General features: G+C 37.5%; 1 protein-coding gene across 2 annotated transcripts in view; it reads right to left on the bottom strand.

The window, feature by feature from the left end:
- Window positions 1-23,600, bottom strand: part of LOC134648336 (uncharacterized) — a 170,525-nt gene that overhangs the window by 68,893 nt on the left and 78,032 nt on the right. For both annotated transcript variants that reach the window (XM_063502847.1, XM_063502846.1), the window contains exons 3-6: window positions 18,565-18,668; window positions 2,706-2,888; window positions 1,648-1,842; window positions 927-1,103 (exon numbers count right to left, since the gene is read on the bottom strand). In XM_063502847.1, the coding sequence (XP_063358917.1) occupies window positions 927-1,103; window positions 1,648-1,842; window positions 2,706-2,888; window positions 18,565-18,668 (659 nt within the window). The remainder of the gene's footprint in view (window positions 1-926; window positions 1,104-1,647; window positions 1,843-2,705; window positions 2,889-18,564; window positions 18,669-23,600) is intronic.

The following is a 23,600-nucleotide window of genomic DNA, read 5'->3' as shown; positions in this document are numbered from 1 at the left end:
TTTTTGGTCCTTTTTGGACACTAAAATATCTGTCTTAGGTATATCTTCAGCAACGTGAAAAGATTTACATTAAATAAAATGTCTATCTATTAAAAAATGTAGAGTGACTAGTGTCCTGTTTCGTCTTCGGCTCTACACAATAATAAGAGGATCTCAATAACCTAATAAATACCTACCTACATATATCAATTTCGGGGAAACTAAATCTAATGCATTAGGGCGATTGTGCACTACAATGAATTTTACTGTCCGGCAGTCCGAGTTTTCATGGTCCGATATGGCATGAAAAAAACGGATGATTGGCTTGTGCACTTGACCGTCTTTTTACTAAAAGAGAGGCCCGCCCCCGCTCGGCCAAGTCATGAATATACTAATTCCAGACGCAGTGCACAAGCATAAACACGTTTTTCATGGCTGTCATCTCGGACCGGAAAAAAACTGTCCGGAATGGGGAAAAGTAAAATGTCGGACGGTAAAATTACGTCTAGTGCACAAGCTACTATATACATTTAATGGCGTGCCATATCGGACCGGAAAAACTCGGACTGCCGGACAGTAAAATTCATTGTAGTGCACAATCGCCCTTAGGCGTGTAGTTGTATAACGGTGGGCCACCCCAAATTCCACATCAGCTCAAACAGCATTTTCAGTGGGTATATCGCTCTTACAGCGCCGCATCTCTACATACGCGCATCGCGACATACTCTCATCCGGTAGGAAGTGTAAAAGAAGAAGAAATAGTGAACTGTGAATCTAATTTTGCACCATTTTGGTTTTTTTACAAAGAGAAAATGTAATAACTTTCATACTTTTTGCCAACGGAAATTGTCTTTCGACACGTCCATTAGCGGTGTAGGATTTTTATTTGATACTCGTCGAGTCGTCAGTAATAGCTATGCTCATAAAAATAAAGTTCAACAACTCACCAACACACAAAGGCACAGTGTCGTTCCATCTATTGTCGTCAAAGCACCAAATGACGCGCGCCCTCTGTCGCGTATCGGCGAAAACATGGTGGACATTGCACATGTAGTGCGCCACGTCCTCGTTGCGGTACACTAGGTAGCCGTCGGATGGCGCTGGCAGCGTTACGCAGCCTATACCTGCGGGAAGGGAAGATAGATGGCGCTGTAAGTAAAATTTCGGTACAATTATTTTGTTAATACATATTTTTAAAGTCTTGTTCGTGCTTGTTCGAGTAATCACCAATACACATTACACAAATAACACACATTTTAATTTACATCGTTGTAGCATATCATACTAAATTGCAGTCAGAAGATGCTAGGTGAATTGGTGATGCTAAAGTAGCGGCAAGTTGCCTATGTTTACGCAAGAAACGCATAGATGGCGCTAACATTAGTTATATAAATTAATTCAATAGATAGCGTTAAGAGTTACATTTCGCAGAAGAAATTTTTAAATACAGTATACTGACATTACTGACTATCTTGAGCTGTGTTTTCAATTTTGTATATCGTGTAAAAAATACTTAAATAGTATCTACTTATTTAGAGCTTTTTAACTCTCTTTAATAAATGAATTGCGTAAATACCTGCTGCTATATTTTATTTAGTTTTTACGACAAACGGTAAAATTATTTACAATGCCGACTTAAGGTGAGTTCTCATGACACATGACACTTACTCTTATAATGAAACAACACGCCTCTCTTAGGATACGCTCCTTCGCTCCGCGTCTCGACCGTGACGTGGACCGCGTTTGTCGCGGACGACAATCGCAGCGGCAGCGCGACTTGGTCGCACGACGAGAGCAGCGCGTCGCCGTTCCCGTCCGTCACTAGGACGTAGTCGGTGCACTCGTTCTCGAACGGGCCTATACCTGGAATGGAAAATAAATAAAATCTTTAATACCTAAATTTTTGGCCAAAAAAAAATTTTTGATACAAGCTTTTATTTCTGACTGTAGGTATTAAGTACCTACCAACTTTTTCTTCATAATCTGCTCTGGATGCACAACCAGTTTCCACCGACACTCTTAACTAAACTTAACTTCAATGACTTTATCTCTGAGTCGATGGACAATAGTCATCAGTACGGCTACCATTAGTTTGTCACTGACATAAACGCCGTCGAGAACGTAATTTACTTTCTATACATCTCGCTCGCACTCGCATATTAGTACAAACGGGATGTATAGAAAGTAAATTACGTTCTCGACGGCGTTTATGTCAGTGACAAACTGATGGTAACCGTACAGGTGGATGTTATATATACAGATTACAGTAAAGCTTTCGATCGTATTGATCACGATATCTTAATATCTAAGCTATATTTGATTAGTATTAGAGGGGATCTTTTAAGATGGTTTAAGTCGTACATAAAAAATCGGTGTCAGTCAGTGGTAATTAATAATTACATGTCATGTCGAGCTGGGTAACTATAACTAGTGGAGTCCCCCAGGGGTTTATATTGGGCCCACTTCTTTTAAACATTTTTGTGAATGACATAAGTACCTGCTTCCAGTTCTCTAAGTTGCTCAGCTTTGCTGACGACATGTTTTTATTTAATAAAATTACCTCACCGGCTGATGCGTATGTGGATCAGATTGTAGCACTACAATCTGGATGCATCTGCATCCAGATTGCTGTAATTTCTGGATATATATAGCGCTTTTGGTTTTCCATGCACTAAAATAAAATAAAAACATAGATAGGGCAGCCCGGGTCAGTATGTACCACTTACTTCTCAAACTGACATCCAGCAGCGATATCCTGATCCTCTGCTCTGGATTAGCCACCAGCTTCCACCGACACTCGTCGCCCACGTAGAAGTTAGGGTAGCCCGGGGTCCGTATGTACCCCTCGCTCTCGGGGCCGGAGACGCCTATAGCGACCTCGCGGTTGCAGTAGTGGATAGAGAGGGTATCTGAAATGTAATACAAGAAGATACAGTCAAGTGTAAAAATATGGGTGCACACATCATACTCAAAGACATGTCCCATAGCTCGTATGTCAGCGAATTAAGATCGATGAGACATATTTTTGAGTAAGTTATATGTACTCATATTTTTACACTTGACTGTACATAATTGAGTTGAAAATCAAACTGAATCGTGCTTGGCAACCGCTCCGATAGCCTTGGCTTTTAGGTAAGACTTGGCTGACATTTTTGCGCAAACGGCTAACTAATTTTAGCTAAGGGTAAACTTTTTTTAAATTTAACTACTTTTTGGCCTCGGCAGCGAGGCATTTGGCCGAGGTCGAAAAGATTAAAGAAATTTAAAGGAGGTTAGAGCCCCAACTGCAGTGCAAGCTGCTAATAAAGTTAACACTAGAGTATTAAGTTAATGCTTGGGTATTAGCAGCTGGCATAGTTTACACAGTTTGCGTAGATAGCGGTATACTCAAGTATGACCTTATACATGGTCAAGCAAATCATGTCAGTAAAAAAGGCGCGAAATTCAAATTTTCTATAGGACGATATCCCTTCGCGCCTACATTTTTCAAATTTGCCGCCTTTTTTTACTGACAAGATCTGCTTGACCAGCTATAGGTATGTGTAGGTACTATAGGTACCTACATAAACCTAAAATACCCACCTCTAGATACATAGACAAATACACATAACATAAATAACATAGAAAATTACGTGTAATAAAAGGAATGTTAACTATTTTCATGGACTGTTTTCCAGCAATACCTATAATAAAACCACCACAATCACAACACAAAATAAAGAAAAATAAATGAAAAATAAGCAATAAAACAGTATAGGCCATTATTGGTCACAGCTTAGTTTCGTAGCAATAAATTCAGTAATAATTGCCGCTCGAGCCTTCGTGCCGTAGCAGCGGCCTTGAACTCGCAAGGTCGTAGCTGCCGGTTACGGCTACGGCGTAGAGGAAAACAGCTACGTCTTGTGAGAACATTATTCGGCCTGATTCGAACGTTCTTACGTTACAATAACGTCAACAATTTGCTAAAGATACGACGTCACTTTTGACACTAATATCTAATCCATATCGTATCTAGATTCTAGACGTAATATTTGACATATCTTAAAGTTCGAATCGGGCCGCAAGCCTAGGCTACGGGTTTAGGCTAGTTAGCAAAACTAAATGAAATTTTCAAACGTCTTATGTCGTGAACATAATTTTGGGTAAATCTCCAGAAGAGACATAATATATATTAGTGCCTAATAATTCCAAAAATACATTAACAGATTTATCCGCTAGACATATCTAAATACCACACCTGTACGTATATTTCTATAGCTATTAGGTGACCTGGTCCCTATTTCACCACGGCGACAAGTGCGACAATTCGACAAATGTCACTGTTGCTGACGTCACAGGCATCCATGGGCTACGGTTATCGCTTACCATCGGGCGGGCCGTATTCCTGTTTGCCACCGTCATTGTATTATTTAAAAAAACTTTCTTATATCGGCAAAAAACAGTTATTTCTCTTTCGAAGTTTATGATGATGATGATGACAATTGTCACACGATTTAATAGAACTTGCGGTAATTCTTGACAGGAAATGAGTTCTGTGTCGAAATTTCGTGACAATTTTCGTGTTTCTTGTGACAATTGTCATGTCAGTAAAATTCAAATTTCAAGTCATTAGCTTCGCAAAATAAGTACTTATTTATTGGCGATATAATGGAGTTTTTTTTTTTTATTAATATGTTGGTGGCAAACAAGCACACCGCCCGTCCGATGGTAAGCGGTTACCGTAGTCTATGGAGGCCTGTACGTCAGTAACAGTGATGTCGACAATTGTCGCACGCACCTGTCACCGTGGTGAAATAGGGGCCTGATCAATAACTAAACAGGGTTTTTTTAGTATTATTACATCTATTCCTGTTTATAATTTATAAAGGTACCTACATAATAAATAATTATAGTAGTGTGACTACGTAAAAAAACTCAAATGCACAAATATTTAGTTCCTAAGTTATTCTATAAAGTTTGTTAAACATTTTGCGCGTTTAAATCCGCAGCGACCTTTCTTCGCCTAAACTTTCTATTGTAACTTGCAAGGGCGCAAACATTAAGATAACCGTTGTTTGATTGAACACACTATTAATTTTTACGTAAGATTCACTCTAATTAGCTTTATACGAGGTACCACGATACCAACTTGTTTCATTAAGCTAATTAGTTTGTACCGTATCTTTTTTTTAGGGTTCCGTACCCAAAGGGTAAAAACGGGACCCTATTACTAAGACTCCGCTGTTCGTCCGTCCGTCCGTCCGTCCGTCCGTCTGTCACCAGGCCAGGCTCACGAACCGTGATAGCTAGACAGTTGAAATTTTCACAGATGATGTATTTCTGTTGCCGCTATAACAACCAATACTAAAAACAGAATAAAATAAAGATTTAAGTGGGGCTCCCATACAACAAACGTGATTTTTGACCGAAGTTAAGCAACGTCGGGCGGGGTCAGTACTTGGATGGGTGACCGTTTTTTTGCTTGTTTTGCTCTATTTTTTGTTGATGGTGCGGAACCCTCCGTGCGCGAGTCCGACTCGCTCTTGGCCGGTTTTTTACCTAGCCGCCGCCTAACTACTAGTTAGTAACTAGTATTAGACAATTTATATGTACCTATAGTTATTTTATAGTAACTAGTAATTAGACAATTTATATGTTAGTAACGTAAATGTTCATACCAAATTTCATGTAATTTTAATCATGTCATTTTAAAACGAGAGCATAACTTCGATTATATGGGTGCGGCGCTTTGGCGGCGGGTTCGTGTGACCCTTAAATTAAAAGGCACTTTACTTAAACTGGATTTTACTACTAGGTAGGTATAAAATGTACCTATAGACCTTTCGAAACGCCTAATTAAAGTGTATCCCGTAATTCCAAATACCTAGGTAGGTAGGTAACAACGCGATCAACTGTAAAAACGCTGACATCACAGTGTTGTTTATGACTAAGGTCAAATATCCACAAATTACCAAAGCTTAAATAAAAATACTTTGTGTTTTTCGAGCGAAACTACCTATTCAATGTCTGATTTACGAGAGATATTTCGCAACTATTCCCATTCACAAACACGGCCATTTCAACACAAAATACCCATTTTGATGTATTTTTATGAGCAAGCTTTCTGAAAAGAGTTTTCGCTGCGACTTCCATCGCGTAAAACTTATTCATTTCACCTCCATTAAAACATTCATGGATTCATAATACTTAAGGTGGTTCGACTAGGTTACTCAAAGCTTAACCCTCGCTAGATGGTGCCACTTTCGCAAAATTTCATGTTTAATTTTTTTATGGAATGGTCTTGGTATTTGTATACTTAAAAGTATGTTTAGCGAACTCTTTAAGTAAATATTGAACTATTAAAATAAACATTGAATACTTCATTGTGCAAAAACCACCCTTTAAAGTCGACGGAGTGTTGCTGTCATGCTTTTTCCTACTATAACTCACACATGCAAACAGTGTTTCCGTGATGCTTATAGTAGACAACTTCACACAACGTAAGTATACTGCAATAGCGTTACGGTATGTTCGTGGAAATACGTGCAAGAGGATTGGGGTTCAAGACTGGTGCGAGTAGGTAATTTCTTTTTGTTTATTTTTGTCCTTTTTGTGTTATCTTACCTTTAAACGAGCAATTATTATATATATATTTATTTATATATTTGGATGATATCAGAAACGGCTCTAACGATTTCGATGAAATTTGCTATAAGGGGTTTGATCTCTTAGCTAGGTCTGATCTGTGAGAAAACGCGCATTTTTGGGTTTTTATATGTTTTCTGAGCTTTGGTCGGTCTCCCAGATATTCAATCTCTTCTTCCTCGCGTGGGGTCCGCTTGGCAACTAATCCCAGAATTGGCATGGGCACATAGTTTTTACGAAAGCGACTGCCCTGACCTTCCAACCCAGAGAGTAAACTTATTGGGATTAGTCCGGTTTCCTCACATTGGTTTCTTTCACCGAAAAATAGGTATCGGTATATAAATAGGTTCCGGTAAATAGGTATCAAATGATATTTCGTACAAAAGTTCCGAAAAATCATTGGTACGACGGTACGAGCCGGGGTTAGAACCCGCGACCTCCGGATTGCAAGTCGCACGCTCTTTCCGCTAGGCCACCAGCGCTTCCCCCAGATATTCAGTATCATCATCATCACTATCACTACATAGTATAAAACAAAGTCGCTTTTCTGTCTGTCTGTCTGTATGCTTAGATCTTTAAAACTACGCAACGGATTTTGATGCGGTTTTTTTAAATAGATAGAGTGATTCAAGAGGAAGGTTTATGTATAATTTGTTAACCCGTGCGAAGCCGGGGCGGGTAGCTATTATCAATAAATTACATTATCAACGTTTTAAAAAAAATATCAATACCTGATTTTCACAGATTATGATCTTTTTGGGTTCTTCCAACTCAGAATCACTAGCATATTCTTGTTGAATCCTGAAGCTAATATAAAAACTATGTCCCAAATATTTGTATAGAAGTTTTAGTTTCCGCTACGTCACGCAGGCTGGGAAACATTTTTGATACTAAAACCTGACGTGATGACCGACATTTTAGGATATCTTTTTATGCTAGGATGGAGAATACCTACTGACGATTCTTAGTAGAATAAGCCCAAGAAAGTCCAGTTTGTAAGTGTCAGGTATCAGTTTTTTTTAAAGCGCTAATAGTTTGTTCTACAAGTAAAGCAATCCCTTACTGCCCAGCCTCTAATAAAGTAGTAGGTAATTGTAAAATAAAATAAAAGGAAAACATTTTTTTTTTAATTCAAGTACCTACAGTACATTTTTTTATATTTGTTATCCATAGTAGTCCCTGTACCTGAAAGAAATATAATATCATGAATCATGATAGAAAAAAATATCTAATGTAATAGGAAGAAAGATGATGCAACAATATGGATTCTAATCAAGTTATAATTTACATACCTGGTAGTAACTAGTAATAATTGTGTTTTTCATTCATAGACAAAATTCCATTATTTTCAACCACAGGAAATTTTATACATTTCTTTTTTATTGTTGTGAGGATGTCCTGATTGTAAAAATCAAAGAGATTAGGTAGAGTATAATTTCTAATTATCTTTGTAAAAATTAAACGAATAAGCTTAGCCCATACTTAATTCATCGATTTTTGAAAATAAGAAAAATTCAATAAAAATAAAAAACACAACACGAAATTTAGGTGTAAAAAAAAATACAAAAAGTTATGTCCCAGCATACAATGACTGGGGTTTGAACCGGGAACCTTCCGTTTGTAAGCAAAAAAGCGACTGTTTACAAAACGCGCCATGATAGTTCTTAGCTAAGCTGACGAACTTCGGGTACTTATTCAACAAAATCGGGTAGGTCAACAAAATTGCGCTAAACATGACGGCACTTCAAATTCGCGCCGTGGTCAGCCCGGCAACGTCGGAAATGGTATGGCAACGTCGCAAATGTATCCGTACACGACATTTGTGACGCACACATACGTAAAATTGATGAAAAGTTAACTATGATTTTTGCATGATTTCTGTATGAAACATTGTTTTCCTATTCATTTAGCGAAAATGAATATTCGAAAGAAGATAAATGCGGAAATATTTATGTAGTAATAGTGTACGTAGTTACTTAATGAAAGACGATTGAATTTTGTATGAAAATCGAACCACCTTAAGCCACAGCTTAAGCAATCTAAGCATCGCATTCGGGCAATTTTTTTCCGCGATTTCGGGGTTGGTCCCATAGTAAAAGTTGCTCAGTATGACCTATATATTCAGCCCGTAAATTATTGCAGGTGAGTAAATAAACAACCTTATTTATTATTGATTGATTATGAGCCTTTTTCAACGGTTTTCTAATATATTACCATGTCTATCACCAATATCCTATAGGAATCTTCCCAAAGCCCACACACTAGTAATTTTCCGAAGCAAAGCTATTTTCTGAAGCATTTGATTTACGAGTAATTTTCGTCGCAAATATCCCGAATAGGAAACACGACAGAGTGAAATATAGCGTGCTCCGATTGGACAGTAGATACCTACTCAGAAGGACACAGACAGTAGTCACTGACCCTTGGAAAACCTTAACACGTGGCAATAAGGTTCAAATCGACTATTCTCCGTCAAAGATATTCAATGGGCTAGAAACATATCATGAACGTTAACCCTTCAGATATGGCTAAATTTACGACTTAGTGGTAACTAAAACGGTGGATGGAACCTTCTAGCGATGTGATATGCTAAAATGAAAAAAAGCCAGTCTTACCGGTGTTTGAAAAAAAGAAAGGTGTACATTTTGTACAATGTATGTAAGTTTCTTTTCAAATATTTTGATATTCGTACCTACCTACATAATAAACAACATAAGATGAGACAGAAACAAAAGCAGCAATATACATACATATACTTACTTAATGCCGACAAGATCGTTAAATCCATCGAGAGATAATCCAATCGAACTTCTGAATATTCAGACTTGAAAAACATATTCCTATAGGAAGCGGGTAAACTTGCCCAAAGCAGCTTATATCATTAATAGTAGAGCCCGGCGGCCTAGCCAAGGTGACAATCGCTATCGCTTCGCGATCGAATCGCTTTGTGTCTCTCTATCACTCTTCCATATTAGTGTGACAGTGACAGTTGCGTTTCGTTCGTTACGGAGCGTTAGCGATTGTCATGTTGTCTACGGGGCCTGTGCGGAAAGACAAGAGTCGTGGAATGTATGGGGCCCAATACATTTCACGACTCTAAACCACAACCACTTATAGGTATACCAACATATAAGAGCAAAATCCGCCAAGCTTATGCCGAATCCTAAAATTTTAAAAGAGACGTAATCTTAAAAGCAAATACATGGCACTTAAGATATTGTGTACACGAATAAAGTGGAATTATAGTGGAAATTATGTAAATCGGAGCCGGATTAAGTCGAGTTTAGGAGAATTTGAGTTGGATTAGCGCATCTCTGAAATAGCTGGCCACATATTCTAATTGGTTACATAGACGCAGACGCAATTAGATTTCTTAGAGACTAGGCTCTGTGATCTGTAGACGACGCAAACCTCATGGTTCCGCCATTTTGAAAAACTCCAAAAACTAAATTTAAAAAAAAAACACATAATTATCGAACCTGCTCACAAAATTTTACGAGAATCGCTTGAGAAATGCAACCTGGAGAGCAGAACATTCGAACATAATGAAAGCATTTTTGCCCAAGCTCTGTTGATCTGGTCTTAAGGTAAAATGACACTAATTGTAGGCAATTGTAGGTTACAAATTACAAACGCCAAATTAAAAGTAAAAATAAATCGGGATGACTGGTGCAAAGAAAAGTCATGTGACTATTTCAATTTCAGTTTCGATTAGTGATTTTAATCAACGATTTTCATTTTGGCTAGGCCCCCTGATTTAATTGGTTATGTGCGAATTCGATTCATCGGTATTCGGTAGTGGGTTGGGAATATCGTCTCTAAGCTGAGTTATGGACCTTTGGATAGTTCAGATGGGTTAGCATAACTACGATTAACCGTATTTACTTGACGAGGGTGGATATGTCATTTATTTAACAAAATCTTCAACGTAAGGGGTCATCCATTAATTACGTCACACGTTTAGGGGGAGGGAGGGGGTCAAGAAAATGTGACATTTTGTAACATGGGGGAGGGGGAGTCACAAACATTGTGATGTCACTTTTTAACTTCATCAGTAACCGAAAATTAATTTATGTTTTTTTATTCGCTGTACAGTTAAATAATGAGATTTTGGATGTAACTTTCGTTGTGTTATAAAATTACTAATATTTTTGTATTAAAAAAATAATGCCGAGTTAATATTGTCGATTTCGTTGAAAACAAAATTGCCTAAAATGTGACGCTGACGTAACACCAGGGAGGGAGGGGTTTGCAAAATGTGACCAAGTGTGACAAGGAGGGGGCGAGGGGTAAAAAAAAACCTAAAAATTCGTGTGACGTAATTAATGGATGATTCCTAACGTATAAGTACCTACCTATGTACAAATTATTTGGTCATTGTGTTTTTTTCATGAATTTCGTTATAGAAATATGTATATAGTATATACTTATACATACTGTATATATGTTGGAATCAGCAGAATGATTTTTATTATTCTTATAATTTTGACCCTATGAACGCCATGTGCGGCGTGCGTCGCGTCATCGTGAACCTTGTCGCAATGCACGAAGGTTGATATCGTCAGGTGACAAGCAAAACTCACTAAGTACCACCATAAGTTCATAGCCATATAGTGAACCATATTAGTACGACAAGAGGGTTGATTATTGTTTAAATATTATTTAGTAATTAGACTAATTAGTGACTTTTGCTTGTCACCTGACGATATAGTCGCGCGCGTCAGTCGACGTCTTTGTCGGTCAAGGGGTGAATGTACCTAATTTCTTAAATTGAGAGCTTCACAGGTTTGCAATAGTCGGATCGTCTTACACGTTACATGTTACAATTAATAATGATTGCAATAAGCATGGAGATGTTAAAAATATTAAAAGCGTCATCAATCATTAGACTCCTCGACAAGTAAAGTTTGTACAAATCAACAACAAAATGTGCACCATAATAATGCCACGTGTACATTTAGGAAGTAACACACACACGCCTCCCAACATAAAAAACATCACCCATTAAGGATTAAGATTACGCAACATCACATTAAACTGACACAAAAGATGTGCGTGACGATTTCGTCACGCCGACATCACGTGTCAATGTTTATTTTGTTTGTCAGTTTGTAAACATATCGATGTAAACAGACTGCATCGAATAAGCCAAAATATCGATCTCGAATAATCCGATTATAGATAATTAATCCGCACGCTGCATTGGCTGCGATGATTTTGAATTTCAAAAGCGAAATGGGTAAAACCCTGTCGTTTTTAGGGTTCCGTACCCAAAGGGTAAAAACGGGACCCTATTACTAAGACTCCGCTGTCCGTCCGTCCGTCCGTCCGTCCGTCTGTCACCAGGCTGTATCTCACGAACCGTGATAGCTAGACAGTTGAAATTTTCACAGATGATGTATTTCTGTTGCCGCTATAACAACAAATACTAAAAACAGAATAAAATAAAGATTTAAGTGGGGCTCCCATACAACAAACGTGATTTTTGACCGAAGTTAAGCAACGTCGGGCGGGGTCAGTACTTGGATGGGTGACCGTTTTTTTGCTTGTTTTTTGTTGATGGTGCGGAACCCTCCGTGCGCGAGTCCGACTCGCACTTGGCCGGTTTTTATTATTATTCGCGATTGTTTATGCAATGGCATACTTCAATGCCTTACTGCAAGAATAACTTATTTAAACATTGCTTTGTTTTCATCCAGAAAAAGCACTTGTAAGTATGGTTATACTTCTTCGTTACACTCTTGACAGAGTGGTCGTGGCCATCTCCATTCCTCCCGTAGCTGCTTTCCGTGAGCATTCGCTTACTGTGGTGTATATCATTCTCCCTAACTTCGATTTCATGGGAGCGGATTTTTAACAACGGGTTTGTGTGACTCTTAAACTTCCTATGTAAATACCAGTACATACTCGTACATATATTCCCTTCTCAAATATACCATAACAAAGCACTTTATAAGTACACAGTACACTCATTTTATAAACCAGCTTATAACTCCCCTAACCATAAACTATCGATTAAGTAGATACTTATCGAAGGATATTGGAAAGATGTTATGTGGCGATAAGCACGGGTATCTTCGAAAACGCGGCAATATCCGATTTGGCACGAAACTCATAAATATCTACATAGATATCGGCCAATGGCCATCTCTCTTAGGGTGACGTGAATGAGTCTGGGCTGGACTGGGGGCCTAACCAATGTGACAATCGTTTATAGAAAACACCAATCGTAGCATCTGTCATCGTGACCGCGTAGACAACATGCCAATCGCTAATGCTACGTAGCGAACGAAACGCAATGTCACTGTCACACTAATATGGAAGAGTGATAGAGAGAAACAAAGCTATTCGATAGCGAAGCGTAAGCGATCGTCACCTTGGCTAGGCCAAAATTATTTATTCTTGTTGTTTGGCGTTTGCTAAATTCGGGAATACGGAGCAACATTCAGACAATGATATTATATAACCATATATAGGTTATACCCATACTTGAGGAGTATAAAAAATACTTCCATATTTATTCCCGAGCCTACGAAGAAATCTGTTATTTTTGATTAATTTTCTCATTCCATCCATCTTTGTCATACTCGTTGTTAAACATAAGCTCGTCTCTTTCTATTTCTGTGAGCTCGTTAGCACGTGCACATTTTTCGCTTGTCCAGACGCGACTAAAGGCAACTTGTCCAATTTGTCACAAGTTATAAATCATTGCATTCAGACTGATGTAGGTAATTGATTTCAAATTGATCTCGTAGGCCAGTGTGGATACCAAACCCTAAGCGTTTCAATATCACAATAAAAGGCCTGTGCAAATGGCATTCGATTCATCTAAGTCCGATAATGATAAATACATAATCGATGTCGTTTTCAATACAATAGCTATTTATTGCCAGAATCCTGTACGATATTTGCCTGAATTGCAAATAGGCTTAACTGCTGTGAGTGCCAATGATAAATTACACCTTTTTGCATATAAATTGAAATTGTAACGGTGTGAAAGCTTGACAAGTAAACTTAAGTTCCTACCTCACTAGAATTTCCACCTAAATGAACCGCTTTAAGGTTGATTTTTGGTTGCAGAACTTCGGACCCAGGGTGGCCAAGAGCTTTACAGAACTACGCGCTGAAGGCTTCAATCTATATTAGTTATCATACACCGCATAATAATGTACATTCCGTACAATGTACATTCGCCATCAGATATATCGGAGCATGGTGCTCACAAATATCTGAGCATGCCTCTGATGCCTCTATTGTCAAGGCGTTAGAGTGCTTGTTCAAATATTGTGAACACCTTGGCCGCTCCGATATATCTGATGGCGATGTACAGTAAATTACCTGTTGAATTCGAAGCACGAATTAGTCGTAGACTTAACACTCATTACACAAACACAACCAATGAATATTTGGTTTAAGTAAGAGCAGGATGCACTGAAAAAAGCGCCATGGTTAGCGGGTACCAAAATGGGAGAATTATTCACTAACTATAACAATGGTGTTATTGTTATTACGCTATCAAAAGGCAACGTTTTCACGCCATTTATGTTAACAGTCGTTTTAATAAGCCACTAATTCTGGTGATAAGTCACGAAATATGACAGCGGTGACATTATTTTAATTGCTGATAGAGCGGCTGCCATTATGTAGCTGTATGCTAGCATTTAAGTAAGTAAGTAAATATTCTTTATTGCACCAATAATTATACGTTTTACATACATGTAAAACAACAAATTAATTTTAACAGAAAAATAGAACCGGTATAACAACACCTGCATTTAGCATTAGGGCTCATTTAGACGGCGTGCGAACTCGTATACAATTTTAGTTACACTGCGGACCATTGAGGTGACATCAATTCAACTGACCGATCAAATGACGCAATGTAATAAAACTCGCATGCGAGTTCTCGCATCGTCTAAATGAGGCCTTTTAAGCATTTTCATTTTAACTTTTACTTAAATATTACTGTCAAAAAAAAACTTTTACTTTAAAGCGCGACTTAAGTTCCGTTTCAGTCAAGTCTAACTGTCACTTTCCTACCTTATGGCCTACTCTTATTCGCATACATGTGCATCGCCACCGTCGCAGACTCACAGTAGGATTGATATGAACAAATTCATCGTCAATTTAATTTTGCCTAACACAACAAAGATCGATACCGAACAGTCACTCCACACATCCGGCAAATCACACGCACGTGACGCCCGAATTATTTGTTGCCATACTCCATTTACACATCCCCTGATTTCAGAAATTTTGGGGTAAATCCGTCAATGTATCGGCAAGTTAAAAAACCGACCAGTTTTAGTTGACCCGCCCTGCATGTGAGAACAAAAGTGAAGCAGGGGAGTTCCCATTGCCGTCATTGGTGGATCGAACGCGGGTTATCAAAGATCTCAGATGCCCAGTTTTACCTGACCTCTAGATTTGTAACAAGTATGCGTAATAAGACAGCGCGCATAAAATGGTTATTAAAACTTTTGATTCGCCTGTGGACGGTAAGCGATTAGAATGACACCGCAGGAGCAGATGAGTTCTTCTCATTCTGGCCGGTTTATACAATAGATATTGGGCACGTGGGAATAGGGAGCTGTTACAATAAGTTTATAGCCACCAAATGTTCACGGAATCAAAGACATGTCTTTAAAACTGAATTAAGCTCTGTGTGAACGTAATAAAAGTGACGTTGGCGGTACATTTAAATTGGTCGTTATCATAACGTCGGTTGTAAATTTGGTGTCATTATCAATTAATTTTGGAGACTGTGCGTGATGTTACTGGGATGGCCTTTTATTTGCGTTTTATCGCGGTAACAATGGGATGACATCTTTAGAGATAGAGATAGAGATCTTTATTTTGCATCCAATGTAGGGTAAGTTGTTGATCAATGAAACACCAAAAGTTCAAACCATCCTATCTCTGATGTTCTTAAAGTTATGAGCGTAATATTGCGTATGAAGATAAACAATTTAGTTGGCTATCGTATGGCATTCTCGGTTTTTACTTATTTTTAACAGTTTCTGTATTATAATCCTTTTTTCAAAAAATGAGTTTTGTTTCATTGTGTACTTATGCATGTTTTCAATGAAACACTTCAATTTTTACAGTGAAACAAACGTAATAATTTTAATCTACCATGAAACATCGTTAATAAACATTGAAACGGTGTTATAAATAAGTGACATTAATACATATATGCTTTCAATCAATAATTGAAAAATGAAAGGAGGAAATAGTGGTAGGCTGAAATTGGTTATTTAAAAGGTTTCCGACATATGGAATGATTATAAGATTGCTGAAATATATAAAAGCGAAAGCCCTGTTTCATTATACATAACTTGAGTTTCATTGTGGATCGAGAATCTGGTCAGCACGTAGGTACGGCATGCTGCGAGAAAGGTACGCCTTTTATGTCCAAGGAGCATGATTGCCAACTAGGTGGACGCGGGAGGGTTTTGAGCATCTCCATGCTTGATATCATACACTTTCTTGCAACATAGTGTTTATAAACGACTGTTTCAATGTTAGACATGTGACCTTAACCTTGCCATCAATGAAACATTCAACATATAAACCATCCTATCTCAGCCGTTTCTAAAGTTAGGTATCTTATATTTTGTCATATGATAGATAAATTATTATCAATTTTCATGGTATTTTACTTTCACATTTAGTCATATTTAAGTCAATTTGTGTACTAATGTCCTATAATATTTATATTTATTTACCATTTTATATTGCTGGATATGGATACCTAAATGTGACTGTTCTATGAACTTGTTGTTTTCTGTATATCGTTTGTGTTATTTTCTGGGATATTTAGCTTAAATAAGTTTTTGGCAAAAAAATCTTTTTTGGTAGAAGCTTTTATCGCTGACTGTACTTTTCTTACGACAGACAACTATATAATACTCATCGAGACAATTCTAAAAACCCCTAACACAATTAGGTTGCGTTGTTTCATCACAGAGTTCCTATGGCCACCTCCTGTCTCGTTCATCAGGTCAGCTCGATGGTACCATAATATTGCACTGTCACCCGACATACATGTGTATGCAAAATTTCAACTCAATCGGAAACCGGGAAGTGGATCAAATTTAACTTGCAAGATTCCATTACATAGTTACATACAGGTCGACCTAATTCTATAACAGGTTTTTTTATTCAATAATTTATATATTTTATATTTATATATTTTTTATGCAATAAAACATTTATCAAGTTATGAACATGAGCAATAGTGCGAGTTATCTAAATACAGTCGTTCATTTATCTAAACTCCTTGGGGACGCTATTGTGGGACAAGTAAAGTGTGGGAAGATAACAAACAATAGCCATAAAATTACGGTTCGCAACTTATTGTTACGGATAATATAGATTTTGTGGCCATTGGAAATTGTTACTAAAGTAAAACGTAGGGTATCGACCTTACAAAGATACCAACTTATTATTTCCCTTACGGCATGCTGCCTTTCTGGTCTCTGTAGATTATCTATGTAAGGTAGAGTTTTTCTGCCGTATTCAAACTTCAAGATATTCACAAGAGACGACACGTACTAGATCCATTCTAGATACGTTATAGTTTAGATATCAACTAGTTCTCTTTTGCAGCGCAATTCGGGCAACCAATGTCACTTTTACGTTAGATAGAGTTAGATATATATTAGATGTGAATTGGATAAGTCATAGGTATCCTGTGGAAATCGTTCAAGAGTATCTCCAGAATCGCAAATGCAAATGTCAAATTTGACATGTTAGATCTTAAACATATCGTTATCGTATCTTGGTGATGTCTAAAAGATATCTAATAGATGTCTATTTCATAATCCGAATCGGGCCCACGGTCTCATCACTGTCCTGATATACGAGTAGGTCATCTTCAAACTGTCATTGTTAATGTAGAGGTGAACAGGGTGTCATTTATTGGGCATTAGAATGTCGAGCAAACGTTTTCTTTGATACGCAAATTGCCAACCGATTTAAGTACTTAATATAGAAACAGGAGATTATGGGCACATTTTTGCTTAAGTACCTCTAATCTAACAGTACATTGAGGCTTACACATTAAGTACGCTTACACGTATCAACTGTGCATATTGATAATGTGTATGTCATTTGTTTTACTAGTTTAATAATTTCTTAATTTAACTATAAAATAGTTCGAAACCTTCTTATAAAGAAAACTGTCAACAAATTAGTTCAAACTACTTTTATTAACCATTACACACTGGATATAAAAAGCAATTCATTCGCGTCATAAAAGAAGTCGTTTTCATTTTAAAAGCTCCTTTGTGGTTAATAAAAAATAAAAATTAGGAGCAGAACCACAACACCTTTAGGTGTTCCTAAGACAATACCTAGTGATAGTGACGATATCTTAAATGTAGGTATTTGTTTCAAATAGGTAAGGCATTAATTATTTCGGACTCCATTGACGCCATATGGGCGAAAAATTCCAAGCGTGACGTCACCATTAATAACAACTGCCAATTTTGACAACCGTGGCGTCATGATGTCGCTGTAACAATTACGCAACTGGGGCAAATTTTTAATAAACACGATTTATGGACGCACGTGTGTAGCTAGCTTTATAAAGCCGTGTACAACATGTGCGGTTTGCATTTTGACATGGTTTGCTTTATTAGGATGGGTAGGTTGGTGGACTCATTTTGCATATGGAGCCATTTCCAATTATTTAGGTGTTATTTTTTGTTTAGTTACAAATTTATGAAAGTTTTTTGACATAGGATTCTATGAATGTTACCTTGTAACGTTGGTTACCTTGGTAACCAACTTTCGATCGAAAGAATCTACCTTTGAAAACATTATAAACTTGGTTTATAATGTTTATATGAGCATCAAATATTATGCTTCGCATACCAAAAACTTAACCGCCCACAAAAACTTTCCCTTTCAATCTTAACTTCAAAGCTACTCAGAAACGGTCCAAGCGATACATACCGTCAAAGCATGCGTATTTTATATAAACCACCCCCGCCGGCCACCCCCGCGCTGGGGGGTAGTCCTCGCGGAGCACGAAGCTGCAGTGATTAACTCCTGTACATCTGAAAAAAGAAAAAAAAAGTTTATAGAAGTTCATTATCTTCAAAAAAAGCATGTACTTACCTACTTCTAGTTTAATCTAATCCGTTTCTTTATTTTTTATTTGCCTAGTTTAGGCACTCAGCACACGAGGTGTAGGCGTGAGCGTAGCGTATGAGATCTGTGTGACTATTACGATAGGCGTAACTCGTAAGCGTGGCGTAAGCGTGAAGAACTTGTATGCAAACAAAACGATCACGCTCACGCGACGCTTGGTTCCCAAGAACTCCTATCTCCTATCATCACAGGCCTTTGCGTCTATTGCAGACAGTTTATGCATTGCTATTAAGGCAACGGGTTTGGTGACTGTGGAAACCGATGCGTGAGCGGCACGACCTCCCACATTTTTGGCAGAGAAAGCTCTACCAGGACTATATAACTCTCGTAACACGCCATGCTCACACCTACGCCTCGTGTGCTGAAGGCTATAGAGTCCCAAGACCTCCCCTCGTGTCTTCCACTCGACCCTGTCGGCTGCATATTCCCGCTATTCCGGATAGAATGCGTCCAAAGTCCAAATTGTTGTTTATAAATATGCAAATTTCTTCACTGATTGAAGATGAACAGTATTGATTGACATCAATTGTATTTGGATCTTATTTGTATTGTCTGTTAGTCAAATTGGCATGATCGAAAGAATACACAATCGGATTTTATTAAAGGAGACGGGTCTGTTGTTGTTATAATAATTAATAAATAGTCGTTGGCAAGACCATCAAACCAAGTCAAAATCGCTATCAATGCAGTTACAACATTATATGAGTTAAGAATTAAAAATCTCAAGACTCTTAATTTTGAAATTCAACCGGAAATCAAGGTTTGGTTGTATAGGTAATATTTTCAGTTTTACCATTTCGTAACAGTCACAGTGATAATCAATATGAAAGCCGAATAATATAAAGCCAATGAATATGAAGGGATCTCATATTATTGTACGAAATGGTACTGAAATAAAATACCTCGTTCGTACGACTGTTGCTGAAGAATGCTCACTACTATGCGTAGCCAATATTGTAAAAACGAGCAACTTATTCTACTTTCACTAACAATAAAATAATCGAAGTCTTTTAACCGTTGCGCCCCACTGCACTAAAGTAAAATTAAACATTTTTCAACTCTTAAAAAGGGTTATTGTTACCTATGCGTCGACGCATTTGTCGTTATTTCCAAATGGCGCAAGAGCACTTAAGTTTACAATGTCTTATTTATAAAACAGTTTTATTTCATCTCATTAGATGCATTCTACTAAATACAGATAAATAAAGTCAAAAGGCCCGCTTAAAGTCGTAAAAAGTAAAACATTTCTATAAACATCTTTCTATTCTTCTAAAACCATTTGAATATGGACCTTAAGAAGTTGAACTTAAGAACTAAGATTAAGTGAGAGATTAAATTTTGGAATGCCTCGATCTAATCTAAAAACAATACCTCTCAATTAAGTACAATCGCGTGAAGTTAGTTTTATGCCCCTGTCTATAGGCACTTTATAACATAATTGACTGGTCATTGGAGAGAAGCGGGGGTGATATAACATTGTTTCTTGGAGGGACACGCAGATATAAATAATAGATATGTTATCAGTAATTATCATGGTTTTGATTTTTAGCGTTCCGTACAAAACTTTGTTTTTATAGCAAATAAGGGCTCATTTAGACGGTGCGTGAACTCGCATGCGAGTTTCATTACATTGCGTCATTTGATCGGTCGGCTGAATTGACGTAACCTCAATGGTCCGCAATGTAACTAAAATCGTATACGAGTCCGCGCGCCGTCTAAATGAGCCCTAAGTAACAGCAATTTGGCGAGAAACGGTCATTCTACATATTCCTTAAGTTTTTACTTAGATACGAGTAGGTATCCGTTCTCATTAATTCTACTTCCACCTTAGGTACCAAATCTGTTCATAACAAAACGTTTTTACTCGCGTGACTCTCAAAGCACGGCGCTTTAACGTTCACCGCTAATGTTTTACCTTAAGTAACTTTATTAAGGCTCAACTTTCCTTTGATAACTTTGTCTGAAATCCTTGGCACCTGCCTTTTGATTATATTTGAGTATAATTGTAGAATTAATGACTAAAGCTTAAGGTAAAGCGATTCGGGTGACTTTTGATGCAAAAGTTCGTGAAGGTTAGGTTCACAAAAGCTTTTCATACTGAATTGAATTATGTACGAGTAGAAATGTTAATTTACTACTACAATTATTACTAATCCTGCACTTATCTATATGTAGGTATATGGAAAAGCTACAACAGCAGACTGTTGCTTATATACAAAAGCTAACTCATTTCATTTTTCTAAAAATGCTAAGAACCGAATAGGTACAGACTTGACACTTTTTTTTAAATTAGGACATCAAAAAATTACTAGTTTCCTAACATTTTCGAAAGTATAAAATGTTTTAAAGAGTAGCGTTCGTAAGTAACGGCCTGATATACATATCAGGCTGTTACTTACGAACGCTACTCTAACTGTTTGGGTTATACATAACGCCCAAAAAGATAGGGACTGTTTGCGAAAGCGATTTATGCAAGATGTAAGCAAATTATAATGTACCTACATAAAAAACATATTTCATTTAGTACCTATGTTGAAATTATATTCTTCACCTCCTGAAATAGGGATGTTGACAATTTTTTGGAACTCGTTTCATTTTGTAGATAGACACGTAATAATTACAGAAAAAAATATTTAAAAAATATATTCATTAATTTTGAATAAAAAAACATGTATAATAAGTTTCGTGTTAAAATTTCGCGCCTAAACGCTCCAAATTGTCACGTGACCTTGATGACGTAACGGCGTTTTAAACAAACTGCTGTCAGTCATTTTTTTAATTTCTTTATATGGCAACTGACAAATTCTTTTTAAAGCCTTAACACACTACCGCATCGAACAGCGACCTTCTTTCTCGCTCTAACTTATAGCTGCGTCCTTAACGCACCACCTTACACACTATCGATTCGTGCGCCGCACCGCACCAAGATCGCGTTTCGGTACGATAATCTGTAGACACTTAGGTAGGTTTTATAACCTGTCTTTGGTGATTCCACTGTGATTACGTCACGCGCTCCGATTGGGGTTTGCAGTCACGTGATACTGGGCATTATTTTAAATACTTTTGATTATTTTTAATTAATTTATTACGCATATTTACACTTGCAAAATATGGTTTTTCGCATTCTAATATTCCCTGCTATGGTAAAAACATAACATGTTATATATTCGCGATTCATGTCAACATCCCTATTCAGAACACGCCCGTCCGTAATTCAGGTAATTTCATATATCGCACGAGTAATGCGCATTATACGCAAATTTTAAGTTACATCTCTCCTTGTAATTAATACGTTTTTGAAAAGCTGCTAAGCCCAAAAATAAAAGTTGTCACCTAAGCGTAACTGGGCATTTGATTATCTTAATCTACAGACAAAATAATTAGTTTTCGCCCGGAATAATAATTGTGTTATCATTACTGACAGCCCTACCATAAATTACAGTGACAGTACTGTTTTGTTTCTGGAGTGATAACCCTAGCACAGTACCAGAGATAAGTAAATAATAAAGATTACCAAAAGGTGCGTTCACGTTAGTTTTTATAAATGGTGTGAATATATATCAGAAGGCAACTGTAGCAGTGTTGAAGATCCGAAGAAGAATGATGAAGAAGATTAACGCATAGGTGCGTTGACTATAATGAAGGCGCATTAAGACGCGTAAAGTAGTTCAAAATATTTTTGTCGCAACTTGACAGCGGTCAAACGTCATCGCTTGACAGCCTAATTATTGGTATCAGCAGGAAAGTCGAAGTAGCATGAGTACACACACAGAGTAACAAATCGAAAGTATTGAATATGTGAATGAGTGAATTTCCCGTGCACTCATTGAGTCCCTCAAGCGCACGATATTAAGATAAAAAAACAAATACCTCTTAAATAAACTTTTTGGTCCATCTTGCAGTTCAACTTGGTATCGGACTATCGGTGCGATAAATTAATACTAATTTCAAAAACTCCCCATGATTTTGTTGTCGTGTGCGTGTGCATGACTTCACAACTCTTGCCCATAGGTTATTTTGTCTAATTGTGCCGGAACCAATCAGCGCCATTTACTTACGTAAGCCTTCTACGGCTGTGGCTACTTTTTACTACTTTAAGCGCCACTTGCACCATCCCACTAACCCGGTGTTAAGCGGTTTTAAACCGTTAACCCAGTGTCAAATTGTACTGGTAACCATGGTAACTCCAGGTTTAACAGGTTAACCCTAGGTTAGTGAATGGTGCAAGTGGCCCTAAGCGTCTTACTTAAGTCAACTCTTTTGGTAACTCTATTTGTCAGCTGAACTCTAATTCTAAAGTCAACAGAGCCAATGAAACTTATAGGTACCTAATTATGAAGTAGAAAATTGACAGTCATCAAAACTACTCGTCTCTGTCATTTTGGGCCAAATTACAGAGATAGCATCAGGTAATTTCCAGCTACCGCCGGTTTCCGCTCACCGTTCCCCGCTAGACGCCTCCTGTTTTAGGGAGAGCTTTAGATAATTATATACTGGATGTGGGTTTGTAGCCCACCTCGAAACATTTACTATGTTTCGAGGTGGGTACCACGTAATACTTAAACCATAGCTTAGCATTTAAAAGAAGTACTGACTATTCTGCCCAACAGCCATTGAAACATACTTGAAGAACACGGTAAACAAATGAATGAGTTTAACAATAGTTATTTACGATACAAATGCGGAAAAGAGGAAATTCGAAACGAGTGGCGATAAATTAAATCACGACCGAAGGGATTGTTTTAAATCGACTCGAGTTGCGAATTACCTATTCGCACGTGTATCGTACAACGTTTTACAGTACCTACATATGGCCCTTTAAAATTTCGACATAGACA

The sequence above is a fragment of the Cydia amplana genome, chromosome 5 (assembly GCF_948474715.1).
Source record: "Cydia amplana chromosome 5, ilCydAmpl1.1, whole genome shotgun sequence".
NCBI lineage: Eukaryota > Metazoa > Arthropoda > Insecta > Lepidoptera > Tortricidae > Cydia > Cydia amplana.
The sequence above is the reverse complement of the archived record's forward strand: the minus strand, read 5'-3'. Positions and strand labels throughout refer to the sequence as shown.